Source organism: Oncorhynchus gorbuscha, linkage group LG14 (assembly GCF_021184085.1).
Source record: "Oncorhynchus gorbuscha isolate QuinsamMale2020 ecotype Even-year linkage group LG14, OgorEven_v1.0, whole genome shotgun sequence".
NCBI lineage: Eukaryota > Metazoa > Chordata > Actinopteri > Salmoniformes > Salmonidae > Oncorhynchus > Oncorhynchus gorbuscha.
In genome coordinates, this window is record NC_060186.1 from 41,753,159 (window position 1) to 41,767,518 (window position 14,360).

Sequence of the window (14,360 nt, forward strand, 5' to 3'; positions counted from 1 at the left end):
CTGTAAACAATTGTTGGAAAAATTACTTGTGTCATGCACAAAGTAGATGTCCTAACCGACTTGCCAAAACTATAGTTTGTTCACAAGAAATATGTGGAGTGGTTGAAAATGAGTTTTAATGACTCCAACCTAAGTGTATGTAAACTTCCTAAGTGTATGTAAACTCTTATTCACTTTTTTTGGTGCCCACTCCTGAAAGAGAGGTTTCATTAGACTCCATTGAACAACAAGATTGGCCGGTCCAGTATATTACCCTCCAGCAGTCTCTAATAATGGTCACATTGTTTGACCATACACTACTGTTATACAGTCTGCTACATTAGCTTGTAACACCGTCCACTACATTAGACTAACTGATAATAAGTCTACATCATCGCATATTACAGTACACTCCCATTGACTTCCATTAGCCCGCTGTGTGCGTCAGTGGGCATGGCCGGTCTGTGTGTGTTCTTACACCAGCTCAGTTTGTACACCCACATCCACCCTCCTAGTAACAGTCTGACTGCAGGAGTAGCCTACCTCTCATTTTTGGTCATCCTATTCCTCTCCTTCTCCTGTGGTTGGTCAAAGATAGACTCCATCTCCTCCATATAGCCAGGGGTGTAGTGGGTCACCTCCTCCAAAACCTTCTCATAGCTGGCTCGAACCTGGGGGTGTCAAATTGGTGGGAGATGTACACATTCTTACACACACCCACATACGTAGATAAAGGCAAACCTGGGGGCAGCAGGGTAGCCTAGTGGTTAGAGCGTTGAACTAGTAACTGCAAGGTTGCAAGTTCAAACCCCCGAGCTGCCAAGGTACAAATCTGTTGTTCTGCCCCTGAACAGGCAGTTAACCCACTGTTCCCAGGCCGTCATTGAAAATAAGAATTTGTTCTTAACTGACTTGCCTGGTTAAATAAAGGTTAAAAAACAACAAAAAAACATCATGTTATTACAATATTGAGAAAAGTGTAAATGTACAACAACAAAAAATGTATTCTGTACTTACTTTGATAGGGGGTTGTACTGTATTTTCAAAGGTGTTGATAGATAAAAGGTGGATATCGATATCCTTGATCTAGAAAACTATTACAAAAAACTTCATATCAGATCAAGACTGCTAGAAACAAATACAACTTTCTAATACCAATGTTAATTAGCTATTTATTCATCTCTTCAAGTACTTAAATAAATAGGAAGTCAACCCGGCTGTTTACAACTAACATTAGACAACTAGCTAGGAATCGTAGCTAAGACCTGAATGTCTCTCTGGTGGATGAGAGGTCAAAGCAATGTATATAGCTAGGTCAAAGCAATGTATAATCATAAATAGCTAGCTAGCTGGCTACATAACTGGCTAGTTAACTAACGTTATAACTTTTAGTACCTAGACGTGTTTGCTGACAGGAATTATTGGCTACTAGGAGGAGGAATGTAAAGCTAACTAGCAAGCCTGTAGCTAGTTGTTAATGGTGTGGCATTGCCGAAGAAGACTGAAGGTCGCCAGGGCCGGTTTCTCGATAGCGATGGAATTTAGACTTACCACTGTTTTAACAATGCATCTTTCCTACAACAGCCGGAGATGTAACATGCATTTTCCAAAACACCATGCAGAGAGAATGTTCGCTAAGTGGGTCATTGAGTTTTGTGTCCATTCCGATAGGATCAAAAGAAAGGAAGCAACTGCGCTCAGATTACCATTCTCCATCTAACCTTAGTGGCAATCAGCAGTTGCTACGACCATTATTGGACTTATAAATTAATGATATGCACCCATTGATTCTCGAAGAATATAACTTATAGATGCGGTAGCTGTCGTACCCTATCAGAACCCAACATATGTAAACAAACACTATATAGACTCAAAATATGGTTAAAACTATCATTTTGTTATCATGGATAACTTGCATTCATAGCAAGGTTACATTTCTCCAGCCACATACCTCCGTTGAATCAGGGGTGGGGTGACTGCTTTCTTATTGTTTCTATTGCTGATTGCTGCCTTAACATGAGAATTATTCTACAAAACCGATGACGGATCAGCTCCTAGACAGATATAACCTATGGTTACAAATATTGAGGCAACTTATTCCTATGCTTACCCTATAATAGTCCACTAAATCAAGATTTGGCACATCATTGCACACATTACACATCATGAAATACACTCAGTTTATTTGGTACACCCATCTAAACTCAGCAAAATAAGAAACGTCCTCTCACTGTCAACTGCGTTTATTTTCAGCAAACTTAACATGTGTAAATATTTGTATGAACATAACAAGAGTCAACAACTGAGAGCTGCATTAAGTACTGCAGTGCATCTCCTCCTCATGGACTGCACCAGATTTGCCAGTTCTTGCTGTGAGATGTTACCCCACTCTTCCACCAAGGCACCTGCAAGTTCCCAGACATTTCTAGGGGGAATGGCCCTAACCCTCACCCTCAATGGGATTGAGATCTGGGCTCTTCGCTGACCATGGCAGAACACTGACATTCCTGTCTTGCAGGAAATCACGCACAGAACAAGCAGTATGGCTGGTGGCATTGTCATGCTGGAGTGTCATGTCAGTATGAGCGTGCAGGAAGGGTACCAAATGAGGGAGGAGGTTTTCTTCCCTGTAACGCATAGCGTTGAGATTGCCTGAAATGACAAGCTCAGTCCGATGATGCTGTGACACACCGCCCCAGACCATGACAGACCCACCACCACCAAATCGATCCCGCTCCATTGTACAGGCCTCAGTGTAACGCTCATTCCTTCGACAATAAACGCAAATCCGACCATCACCCCTGGTGAGACAAAACCGCGACTCGTCAGTGAAGAGCACTTTTTGCCAGTACTGTCTGGTCCAGCAACGGTGAGTTTGTGCCCATAGGCAACGTTGTTGCTAGTGATGTCTGGTGAGGACCTGTTTAAAATAGGCCTACAAGCCCTCAGTCCAGCCTCTCTCAGCCTATTGCGGACAGTCTGAGCACTGATGGAGGGATTGTGTGCGATCCTGGGGTAACTCGGGCAGTTGTTGTTGCCATCCTGTACCTGTCCCGCAGGTGTTATGTTCGGATGTACCGATCCTAAGCAGGTGTTGTTACACATAGTCTACCACTGTGAGGATGATCAGCTGTCCGTTCTGTCTCCCTGTAGCGCTGTCTTAGGTGTCTCACAGTACGGACGTTGCAATTTATTGCCCTGGCCACATCTGCAGTCTTCATGCCTTCTTGCAGCATGCCTAAGGCATGTTCACGCAGATGAGCAGGGATCCTGGGCATCTTTCTTTTGGTGTTTTTCAGAGTCAGTAGAAAGGCCTCTTTAGTGTCCTAAGTTTTCTTAACTGTGACCTTAATTGCCTACCGTCTGTAAGCTGTCAGTGTCTTAAGGACTGTTCCACAGGTGAATGTTAATCAATTGTTTATGGTTCATTGAACAAGCATGGGAAACTGTCATGTTTTGTCATTGATTATCATGTCTTGTCCCTGTGCTTCCCTTCTATTCGTTTCCCTCTGCTGGTCTTATTAGGTTCTTTCCCTCTTTCTATACCTCTCTCTCTGCTGTTCTGTGTCCTTGTTCCGCCCTGTCGTGTTTTTGCCTTCTTCAGATGCTGCGTGTGAGCAGGTGTCTGTGTCAGCTACGGCCTGTGCCTTCCCGAAGCGACCTGCAGTCTGTGGTCGCGTCTCCAGTCGTTCCTCTCTACTGACGAGTGGATTTCAGTTTTCCTGTTTTGTATTTACCTAAGATAATATCCAGGATTATCGTTTTTGTTTAAGACTGGAATAAAGACTCTGTTTCTGTTAAAGTCGCTTTTGGGTCCTCATTCACCAGCATAACAGAAACAGTGTTTAAACCCTCTACAATGAAGACCTGCGAAGTTATTTGGATTTTTACGAATTGTCTTTGAAAGACAGGGACCTGAAAAAGGGGTGTTTCTATTTTTGCTGAGTTTAGTACAGGGTTGAATTCTTCAGGGCATGGATTCTACAAGGTGTGGCATTCAAACATTGCTCAATTGGTATCAAGGGACCTAACGTGTGCCAGGAAAATATTCCCCACACCATTACACCACCTCCACCAGCCTGTACTGTTGATACCAGGCAGGATGGGGCAATGGAATCATGCTTCTTACGCCACAATCCTGACTGCCATCAGCATGACGCAACAGGAACCGGGATTTGTTGGACCAGGCAATGTTTTTCTACTCATCAATTGTCCAGTGTTGGTGATCACAGGCCCACTGGAACCACTTCTTCTGGTCTTTAGCTGATTGGAGTGGAACCTGGTGTGGTTGTCTACTGCAATAGCCCATCCGTGACTAGGACCAACCAGTTCTGTGTTCCGAGATGCCGTTCTGCACGACTATTCCATCCACACAGACAGCATCGTGAAGAAGGCGCAGCAGCGCCTCTTCAACCTCAGGAGGCTGAAGAAATTCGGCTTGTCGCCAAAAGCACTCACAGACTTCTACAGATGCACAATCGAGAGCATCCTGTCAGGCTGTATCACCGCCTGGTACGGCAACTGCTCCGCCCACAACCATAAGGCTCTCCAGAGGGTAGTGAGGTCTGCACAACACATCACCGGGGGCAAACTACCTGCCCTCCAGGACACCTACACCACCTGATGTCACAGGAAGGCCATAAAGATCATCAAGGACAGCAACCACCCGAGCCACTGCCTGTTCACCCCGCTATCATCCAGAAGGCGAGGTCAGTACAGGTGCATCAAAGCTGGGACCGAGAGACTGAAAAACAGCTTCTATCTCAAGGCCATCAGACTGTTAAACAGCCACCACTAACATTGAGTGGCTGCTGCCAACACACTGACTCAACTCCAGCCACTTTAATAATGGGAATTGATGAGAAATGATGTAAAATATATCACTAGCCACTTTAAACAATGTTACCTAATATAATGTTTACATACCCTACATTATTAATCTCATATGTATACGTATATACTGTACTCTATATCATCTACTGCATCCTTATGTAATACATGTATCACTAGCCACTTTAACTATGCCACTTTGTTTACATACTCATCTCATATGTATATACTGCACTCAATACCATCTACTGTATCTTGCCTATGCCGCTCTGTACCATCACTCATTCATATATCTTTATGTACATATTCTTTATCCCCTTACACTTGTGTCTATAAGGTAGTAGTTTTGGAATTGTAAGCTAGATTACTTGTTGGTTATTACTGCATTGTCGGAACTGGAAGCACAAGCATTTCGCTGCACTCGCACTAACATCTGCTAACATCCATGTGTATGTGACAAATAAAATTAGATTTGATTTGATTTTCAACTGTGCCATTATTTGCCTGTTTGTGGCCCGCCTGTTAGCTTGCATAATTCTTGCCATTTGACCTTTCTCATCAACGGGTTTTTGCCCACATGACTGTTTTTTTTGTTTGTCGCTCCATTCTCGGTAAACCCTAGACACTGTCGTGCGTGAAAAGCCCAGAAAGCTGGAAGTTTGAGGTACTGGAATGGCGTGCCACCAACTATCATACTATGCTCAAAGTAACCTAGGTCACTTGTTTTGCCCATTCCAACATTCAATCGAACAGTCACTGAATGCATCAATGCCTGTCTGCCTGCTTTGTATAGCAAGCTACGGTCACGTGACTCACTGTCTGCAAAGCTAACCATTTTCGTGAACGGGGTGGTGTATCTAATTACATACAGTAGCATACAAATACCCAAATAAAACTTTTATATGAATATTCAAATATATAGGTCTATGTAGCCTATACTGTATTTATATTTTAATAAAGACATCTCGGTCTAAGGCACTGCATCTCAGTGCAAGAGGCATTACTACAGACCCTGGTTCAATTCCAGGCTGTATCCGAACCGGACGTGATTGGGAGTCCCATAGGGTGGTGCACAATTGGCCCTGCCTGGTTAGGGTTTGGCCGGGGTAGGCCGTCATTGTAAATATGAATTTGTTATTAACTGACTTGCTTAGTTAAATAAAAGGTTAAATAATAAAGTATTTTTTTTTTATCTTTGCAAAGAAATGAGAAGCTTTGTATTTGTAGTCTGTAGGCAGGTTTCCAATGACCCAGGTTTATTCAACAAAAGCAATGTTGCAAAACAAAATGTTCTAAATGTGTAATGGAAACAGCAGGTGTAGGAGAAATGTGCTAAATGTGTAATGGAAACGGCAGGTGTAGGAGAAATGTGCTAAATGTGTAATGGAAACGGCAGGTGTAGGAGAAATGTTCTAAATGTGTAATGGAAATGGCAGGTGTAGGAGAAATGTGCTAAATGTCTAATGGAAACGGCAGGTGTAGGAGAAATGTTCTAAATGTGTAATGGAAATGGCAGGTGTAGGAGAAATGTGCTAAATGTGTAATGGAAACGGCAGGTGTAGGAGACATGTTCTAAATGTGTAATGGAAACGGCAGGTGTAGGAGAAATGTTCTAATTGTGTAATGGAAACGGCAGGTGTAAATTGCATAAATTGCATAAATTGATTATTGACTCTTCAGCCACTACATTCTACGCTGTCATAAAAAAAAAATTGTAAACGCACCCTACATGATCTATTCCAATGTTATAAGTGTCTACAAAAAAAATGTACTGGACAAGTTAATGGAAACATAGCTACTGTCACATTCATTCTGAAGTTTGGTGGAGATCTTGTGTGTTTAAAGTGATGCGGCTGGGCAAAAGATCGAGCTAACGATGTACTTAGCTGTTCTACGAGTGGTCTGAGGCAGTCGCTAAATAATTCACGTTTCCATTAGCATCTTTAGCATCACTTTAAACACAGAAGATCTCCACCAACGATGGTTATGGGAAACAGCTCGAAGATCTAACGATGATGCAACAAAGGTTCTAACAGTGAATTTAGCCAGGCCTAGCTAGCTAGATAACTAACTAACTAGCTAGGTAGTTAGACAAGTTGTCTGTGACCTAACATTAGCTAGTTAGATAGTTAGCTAGATAGCTAATTTGTTAGCTAACGTGTCCGCTAATATGGGCAATACAACGTCAGTACCCAGCGACAAACAAAGCAACACATTTTTACCTTAAATAATTCTTATCTCAATAAAACAGCTAGTTAGCTATTTTAGTTTGGATATTCAACACTGGTACAATAATACAATCTCTGAAGATGTCCTAATCTTCTTTTTCTATGGTACTATGTTGGTCCGCAACCAACGTTAGAGGTGCGTGCCACACAACAGTTACAACAGGTTAAAAATGACCCTCTCCAGAAATAAGTCTCTCATTGTTGCCGTCTGCTATCGACCCCCCTCCGCTCCCAGCTGTGCCCTGGACACCATTTGTGAATTGATCGCTCCCCATCTAGCTTCAGAGTTCGTTCTGTTAGGTGACCTAAACTGGGATATGCTCCCCCCCCCGACAGTCCTACAATCTAAGCTTGATGCCCTTAATCTCACACAAATCATCAAGGAACTCACCAGGTACAACCCTAAATCCGTAAACATGGGCACCCTCATAGACATTATCCTGACCAACTTGCCCTCCAAATACACCTCCTCTGTTTTCAATCAGGATCTCAGCGATCACTGCCTCATTGCCTGTATCCGCGGTCAAACGACCACCCCTCATCACTGTCAAACGCTCCCTAAAACACTTCTGCGAGCAGGCCTTTCTAATCGACCTGGCCCGGGTATCCTGGAAGGATATTGACCTCATCCCGTCAGTCGAGGATGCCTGGTCATTCTTTAAAAGTAATTTCCTCACCATCTTAGATAAGCATGCCCTGTTCACAAACTGCAGAACTAAGAACAGATATAGCCTTGGTTCACTCCAGACCTGACTGCCGTTGACCAGCAAAAAAACATCCTGTGGCGGACTGCCATAGATTTGAATAGTCCCCACGTTAGCAAAGGCTAGCCTTTTCAAGTAGAAATTAGCATCCTGTCGCTCTAACTCCAAAAAGATTTGGGACACTAAAGTCCATGGAGAACAAGATCACCTCCTCCCAGCTGCCCACTGCACTGAGGCTAGGTAACACGGTCACCACGGATAAATCCATGATAATCGAAAATTTCAACAAGCATTTCTCAACGGCTGGCCATGCCATCCTCCTGGCTACTCCAACCACGGCCAACAGCTCCGCATCCCCCGCAGCTACTCGCCCTAGCCTCCCCAGCTACTCGCTCACCCAAATCCAGACAGCAGATGTTCTGAAAGAGCTGCAAAACCTGGACCCGTACAATTCAGCTGGGCTAGATAATCTGGACCCTCTCTTTCTAAAACTATTGTTGCAACCTCTATTACCAGCCTGTTCAACCTCTCTTTCGTATCGTCCGAGATCCCCAAAGATTGGAAAGCTGCTGCGGTCATCTCCCTCTTCAAAGGGGGTGACACCCGAGACCCAAAGTGTTACAGACCGATATCCATCCTGCCCTGCCTTTCTAAAGTCTTCGAAAGCCAAGTTAATAAACAGATCACTGACCATTTCGAATTCCACCGTACCTTCTCCGCTGTGCAATCACGGGTGCACCTCAGCCACGCTCAAGGTACTAAACGATATCTTAACTGCCATCGTTAAGAAACGATACTGTGCAGCCGTATTCATTGACATGGCCAAGGTTTTTGACTCGGTCAATCACCACATCCTCATCGGCAGACTCGACAGCCTTGGTTTCTCAAATGATTGCCTCGCCTGGTTCACCAACTACTTCTCTGATAGAGTTCAGTGTGTCAAATCAGAAGGTCTGTTGTCCGGGCCTCTGACAGCCTCTATGGGGGTGCCACAAGGTTCAATTCTTGGACCGACTCTCTTCTCTGTATACATCAATGATGTTGCTCTTGCTGATGGAGTCTCTGATCCACCTCTACACATTCTGTATACTTCTGTCCCTTCTTTGGACACTGTGTTAACAACACTCCAGGCGAGCTTCAATGCCATACAACTCTCCTTCCGTGGCCTCCAATTGCTCTTAAATACAAGTAAAACTAAATGCATGCTCTTCAACCGATCGCTGCCTGCACCTGCCCGCCTGTCCAACATCACTACTCTGGACGGCTCTGACTTAGAATATGTGGACAACTACAAATACCTAGATGTCTGGTTAGACTGTAAACTCTCCTTCCAGACTCACATCAAACATCTCCAATCCAAAGTTAAATTTAGAATTGGCTTCCTATTTCGCAACAACGTATCCTTCACTCATGCTGCCAAACACACCCCTGTAAAACTGACTATTCTACCAATCCTCGATGATGTAATTTACAAAATAGTCTCCAATACCCTACTCAATAAATTGGATGCAGTCTATCACAGTGCCATCCGTTTTGTCACCAAAGCCCCATATACTACCCAACACTGCGACCTGCACGATCTCGTTGGCTGGCCCTCGCTTCATACTCGACGCCAAACCCACTGGCTCCAGGTCATCTACAAGACCCTGCTAGGTAAAGTCCCCCCTTATCTCAGCTCACAGGTCACAATAGCAGCACCCACCTGTAGCACGCGCTCCAGCAGGTATATTTCTCTGGTCACCCCCAAAACCAATTCTTCCTTTGGCCGCCTCTCCTCCTAGTTCTCTGCTGCCAATGACTGGAACGAACTACAAAAATCTCTGAAACTGGAAACACTTATCCCCCTCACTAGCTTTAAGCACCAGCTGTCAGAGCAGATCACAGATTACTGCACCTGTACATAGCCCAGCTATAATTTAGCCCAAACAACTACCTCTTCCCTACTGTATTTATTTAGTTATTTATTTTGTTCCTTTGCAACCCATAATTTCTATCTCTACTTTGCACATTCTTCCACTGGAAATCAACCATTCCAGTGTTTTATTTGCTATATTGTATTTACTTCGCCACCATGGCCTTTTTTTGCCTTTACCTCCCTTATCTCACCTAATTTGCTCACATTGTATATAGACTTATTTTTCTACTGTATTATTGACTGGATGTTTGTTTTACTCCATGTCTAACTCTGTGTTGTTGTATGTGTCGAACTGGTCGAACTGGTCGCAATTGTAAATGAGAACTTGTTCTCAACTTGCCTACCTGGTTACGCACGTGACAAATAAACTTTGATTTGAAGTATTTTTACATAAGTATTTTACGCCACTGCAATTTCAAATAGTTAGAATGCATAGTAATAATGTTTGGTGACAGGACTATTATGCAAATGAATACAAAAAACGATGTTCTAAGTGAAATATTAGCTTTTGTCTGAAGTCGAAAAAAAGACAGGCAATTCAAAAGCTCATTTGAACTATGCACTAACACGGCTTTCATTATGAGCAGCTTGACTACTGCTAGAGTACTGTAGCTTTACTTCAACAACAGATGGACTCATATTGGATGGGTTGATTAGGATTCAACCTTCTCTCAAACAGCTTAATACATACTCTTAGAGTAGGTTTACACCATCAATGTACCAGTTAATGTAAACACGTCTTTATGTAAGACACACACAATCTGCCATCTGGGATTCTGTTCAACGTTCCTCAATTACAAATTAACCCTTTAAATACTATAACTTATAAATGTCTCAAGTGCACAGCGCACTTGTCACGACTTCCGCCGAAGTCGGTCCCTCTCCTTGTTCAGACGGTGTTCGGTGGTCGATGTCACTGATCCATTTTTCATTTTCGATTGGTTGGAACACGTTGTGTATTTAAACCGTTTTACAACTCTTGTCCTTGTCGGAGATTGTTTGATTGTATGTTTATGTATTATGTGTTGGTGCGCAACGGGTTTTGTACCCACTTTTTTATTTATTCTGTAATTTTGGTTTTGGAGTTTTGTTAAGTTTATTAAACCACTCCATTTATACCAAGTTCGATTCTCCTGCTCCTGACTTCCCTGCCACCAACACGCACCCATTACACTGTCTTACCCTATCATAACCCAAAATATAAGGTTGCATTACTCCATTGTTTATAACAAGAACATAAACCATGTATAGCTTCAAAATACTGTATGTACAAATGCTGTCAACTAACTTGTCTCAGTAGGCTTATGTATTAGGCTTGGTCAAATGTCGGGTAAAGGAGCTGTTTTGCAGACACAGATTACACCTAGTCTTGGACCCTAAATCATTTAGATTTTCCATTGATCTGGATTTTTTTTGTCCAGAACCAGGCTTAATCTGTGTCTGGGAAAACGTTTACATTACAAGTACATTATTGGGGTAAACCTACTCTAAAAGCATGTATTCGGCCATTTGATAGAAGGTTTGAATCCTAATCAACACATCCAATGTGAGTACATCTGTTGAAGTACAGTAGATCAGTAAAGCTACAGTACTCGAGCAGTATGTTATGCAGGTGAATGAGGACCCAAAAGCGACTTGGCGAAAACAGAGTCTTTAATCCAGTTTAAGGAAATAGCAATACTCCTAGACAAATCGGAGCGGTAAATAAAGCATAAAAACAATTTCACTCGTAATCACGAGAACTGACTGGAGACTCGATAATAAACTGCAGGTTGCCTCGGGAAGGCACTTGACCGTAGCAGACTCAGACACCTGCTCAACACGCAGCATCTGAGGGAAACACGACACGACAGGGCGATACAAAGACACAGCACGGTGAACAATATACAAGGATCCGACAGGGCAGAAACGGAAAACAAGGGGAGAAATAGGGACTCTAATCAGGGGAAAAGATAGGGAACAGGTGTGGGAAGACTAAATGATTGATTAGGGGAATAGGAACAGCTGGGAGCAGGAACGGAACGATAGAGAGAAAAGAGAGAGGAAGGGAGAGAGAAAAAGGGGAACGAACCTAAAAAGACCAGCAGGGGGAAAACGAACAGAAGGAAAAGCAAAATGACAAGACAATATAAGACAAAACATGACACAGTAGTTCAAACTGCTAAATATGAAAGCCTTGTTTGGTCAAATGAGCTTTTGAATTTCCTGTCTTTTTTTGGCTTCAGACAAAAGCTAATATTTCACTTTAAAAAAGCTAATATTTAACCTTTATTAATAGATATATAGAAGAAAATACATGTCACATGCAATAGGAGAATTTAGCGATGGAATTCCTTTTATAAATGATTATTTTGTCATTTTACCCAATTTTTCTCATCACTGTAACTCTGCAATGGGCTCGGGAGAGGCGAAGGTTGAGATACGTGTCCTCCAAAACATGACCCACCAAGCCATGCTGCTTCATAATAAACTGCTCGCTTAACCAGGAAGATAGCCGCACCAATGTGTCGAAAGAAAAATCTTTGATGACAGCTTGCAAGCACCCAGCCCGCCACAGGGAGTCGATAGAAAGGAAGGAAAGCCCACTGGCCGAACCCTCCCCTAACCCAGACGGCACTGGGCCAATTGTGCATCACCCTATGGGATCGAGCCCCAGGGGTAGCAGTGGTCTCTGCGGCCCCATCATGAACACAATAACCTCAGTGACACTGGGATTAGAAAACACCAGCAACAGCTTTCCCGCCCGTTTCCCCTGGAGTCCATGAGGTCTGACACAGCATATACAGGGCCTTCGGAGAGTATTCAAACCCCTTGATTTTTCCCACATTTTGTTGTCAAATCAAATGTATTTATAAAGCCCTTCTTACACCAGATGATGTCGCAAAGTGCTGTACAGAAACCCAGCCTAAAACCCCAAACAGCAAGCAATGCAGGTGTAGAAGCACGGTGGCTAGGAGAAACTCCCTAGAAAAGGCCAGAACCTAGGAAGAAACCTAGAGAGGAACCAGGCTATGAGGGGTGGCCAGTCCTCTTCTGGCTGTGCATGACATCATTTTCTGGAATTTTCAAAGCTGTTTAAAGGCACAGTCAACTTAGTGTATGTAAACTTCTGACCCGCTGGAATTGTGATACAGTGAATTATAAATGAAATAATCTGTCTGTAAACAATTTTTGGAAAAATGACTTGTGTCATGCACAAAGTAGATGTCCTAACCGACTTGCCAAAACTCGAATTTGTTAACAAGAAATTTGTGGAGTGGTTGAAAAACGAGTTTTAATGACTCCAACCTAAGTGTATGTAAACTTCCGACTTCAACTGTATGTGCCTTTCCAAAAAATGTCCAATCAATTGAATTTACCATAGGTGGACACCAATCAAGTTGTAGAGACATCAAGGATGATCAATGGAACCAGGATGCACCTGAGCTCAATTTAGAGTTTCATTGCAAAGCTTCTGAATAAAGTATTTCAGTTTTTTTTATTTGCAATAAATTCACAAACATTTCTGCAAAACTGTTTTCCCTTTGTCATTATGGGGTATTGTGTGAAGCTATATTTAATCAATTTTTAGAATAAGGCGGTAACGTAACAAAATGTGGAAAAAGTCAAGGGGTCTGAATCATTTCCAAAGGCACTGTACATTATGGGCCGTACGTATAAAGCGACAGAGTAGGAGTGCTGATCTAGAATTTGGTACCCCCTTTCCATGTGATCTTGTTCATTACTTTCCAAAAGTTAAAACTGATCTTAGATCAGCAATCATACTCTGAGATGCTCCAGGAATACAGAACCAGAACCTCCTCTGTGGTACATAATCTTTATATGCCAGGCAAAAATGTTGCCCCAACATAAAAGGCTGGGTGTGTCTGGTGTATTATGATGCACTGTATGTGTCAAGTGGAACAGTTTTTACACATACCAACTGAAATGCCAGAGAAAAAACTGATTAGTGATCCTGTAGCTATCTATGTCAGGCATGGTATTTTCAAATGTCAATCTGTACAATTGTCTTAATGTGTGGGGAAATACTAGATTCAGTGTAAAATTCCTATAAATATTATTGTCCATTTCCCCTTCACTTGAACCCTTACCTCCCAAACTCAGTCATAACAATTCATTCTTCTACCCTTTCAAGTATGCATACAGTACATTACATTAGCCATATCTGTCTCAAACCTCCAAACTCCAACCTTCATCTGCTTGCCCTGATATACATGGTCATTGACAGGTAGAACGTGAAATGGGTGATGGGCGATATGGTCAACATGGGCAATATAGGAGATATGGGTGATATAGGAGTTATGGGTGATTCAGTAGATATGAATGGTGTAGACAATAAGCGATATAGGTGATAATAGCGATATGTGCGACATAGACGATACAGACTATAAGGACAATATGCGTTACCCATGGGTGTTCCCACTCCATAGGCCTTGGAGTCGATGAGGCCCCCTATCTGGGTAAGGTTGCAGTTGCGCTGGGTAACAAACTCAATAGTTGTGGACTCCATGAGGAAAGCGTAGTCGGAGGTGAGCACGCGCTGGATGCCCATCTCTATGTTTTTCACAATCACAGACGTTCGCCGGCTGTTCATGAACTCCCACATCTTGTCGTAAGTGGAGATCTTCGTCTTCTGTCAAACCACCGGAGGAAGAAAAGGAAGATTAATGAAATCCACCTCTTCTAATAAGAATTGATTTGGTT

The 14,360-nt window shown here is 42.8% G+C and overlaps 1 protein-coding gene across 2 annotated transcripts in view; it reads right to left on the bottom strand.

Annotated features, from left to right (window-relative positions):
* The window catches only part of LOC123994947 (glutamate receptor ionotropic, kainate 2-like), a 200,702-nt gene that overhangs the window by 13,854 nt on the left and 172,488 nt on the right, over nt 1-14,360 (bottom strand). Inside the window, exons 15-17 of one of the 2 annotated variants that reach the window (XR_006831754.1) lie at nt 14,064-14,289; nt 997-1,073; nt 523-650 (exon numbers count right to left, since the gene is read on the bottom strand). Coding sequence is in view for 1 of the 2 variants with exons in the window: in XM_046298081.1 (XP_046154037.1) it covers nt 14,064-14,289 (226 nt within the window). In the remaining variant the exon portion in view is untranslated. The remainder of the gene's footprint in view (nt 1-522; nt 651-996; nt 1,074-14,063; nt 14,290-14,360) is intronic. The other variant, XM_046298081.1, reaches the window with a different exon arrangement.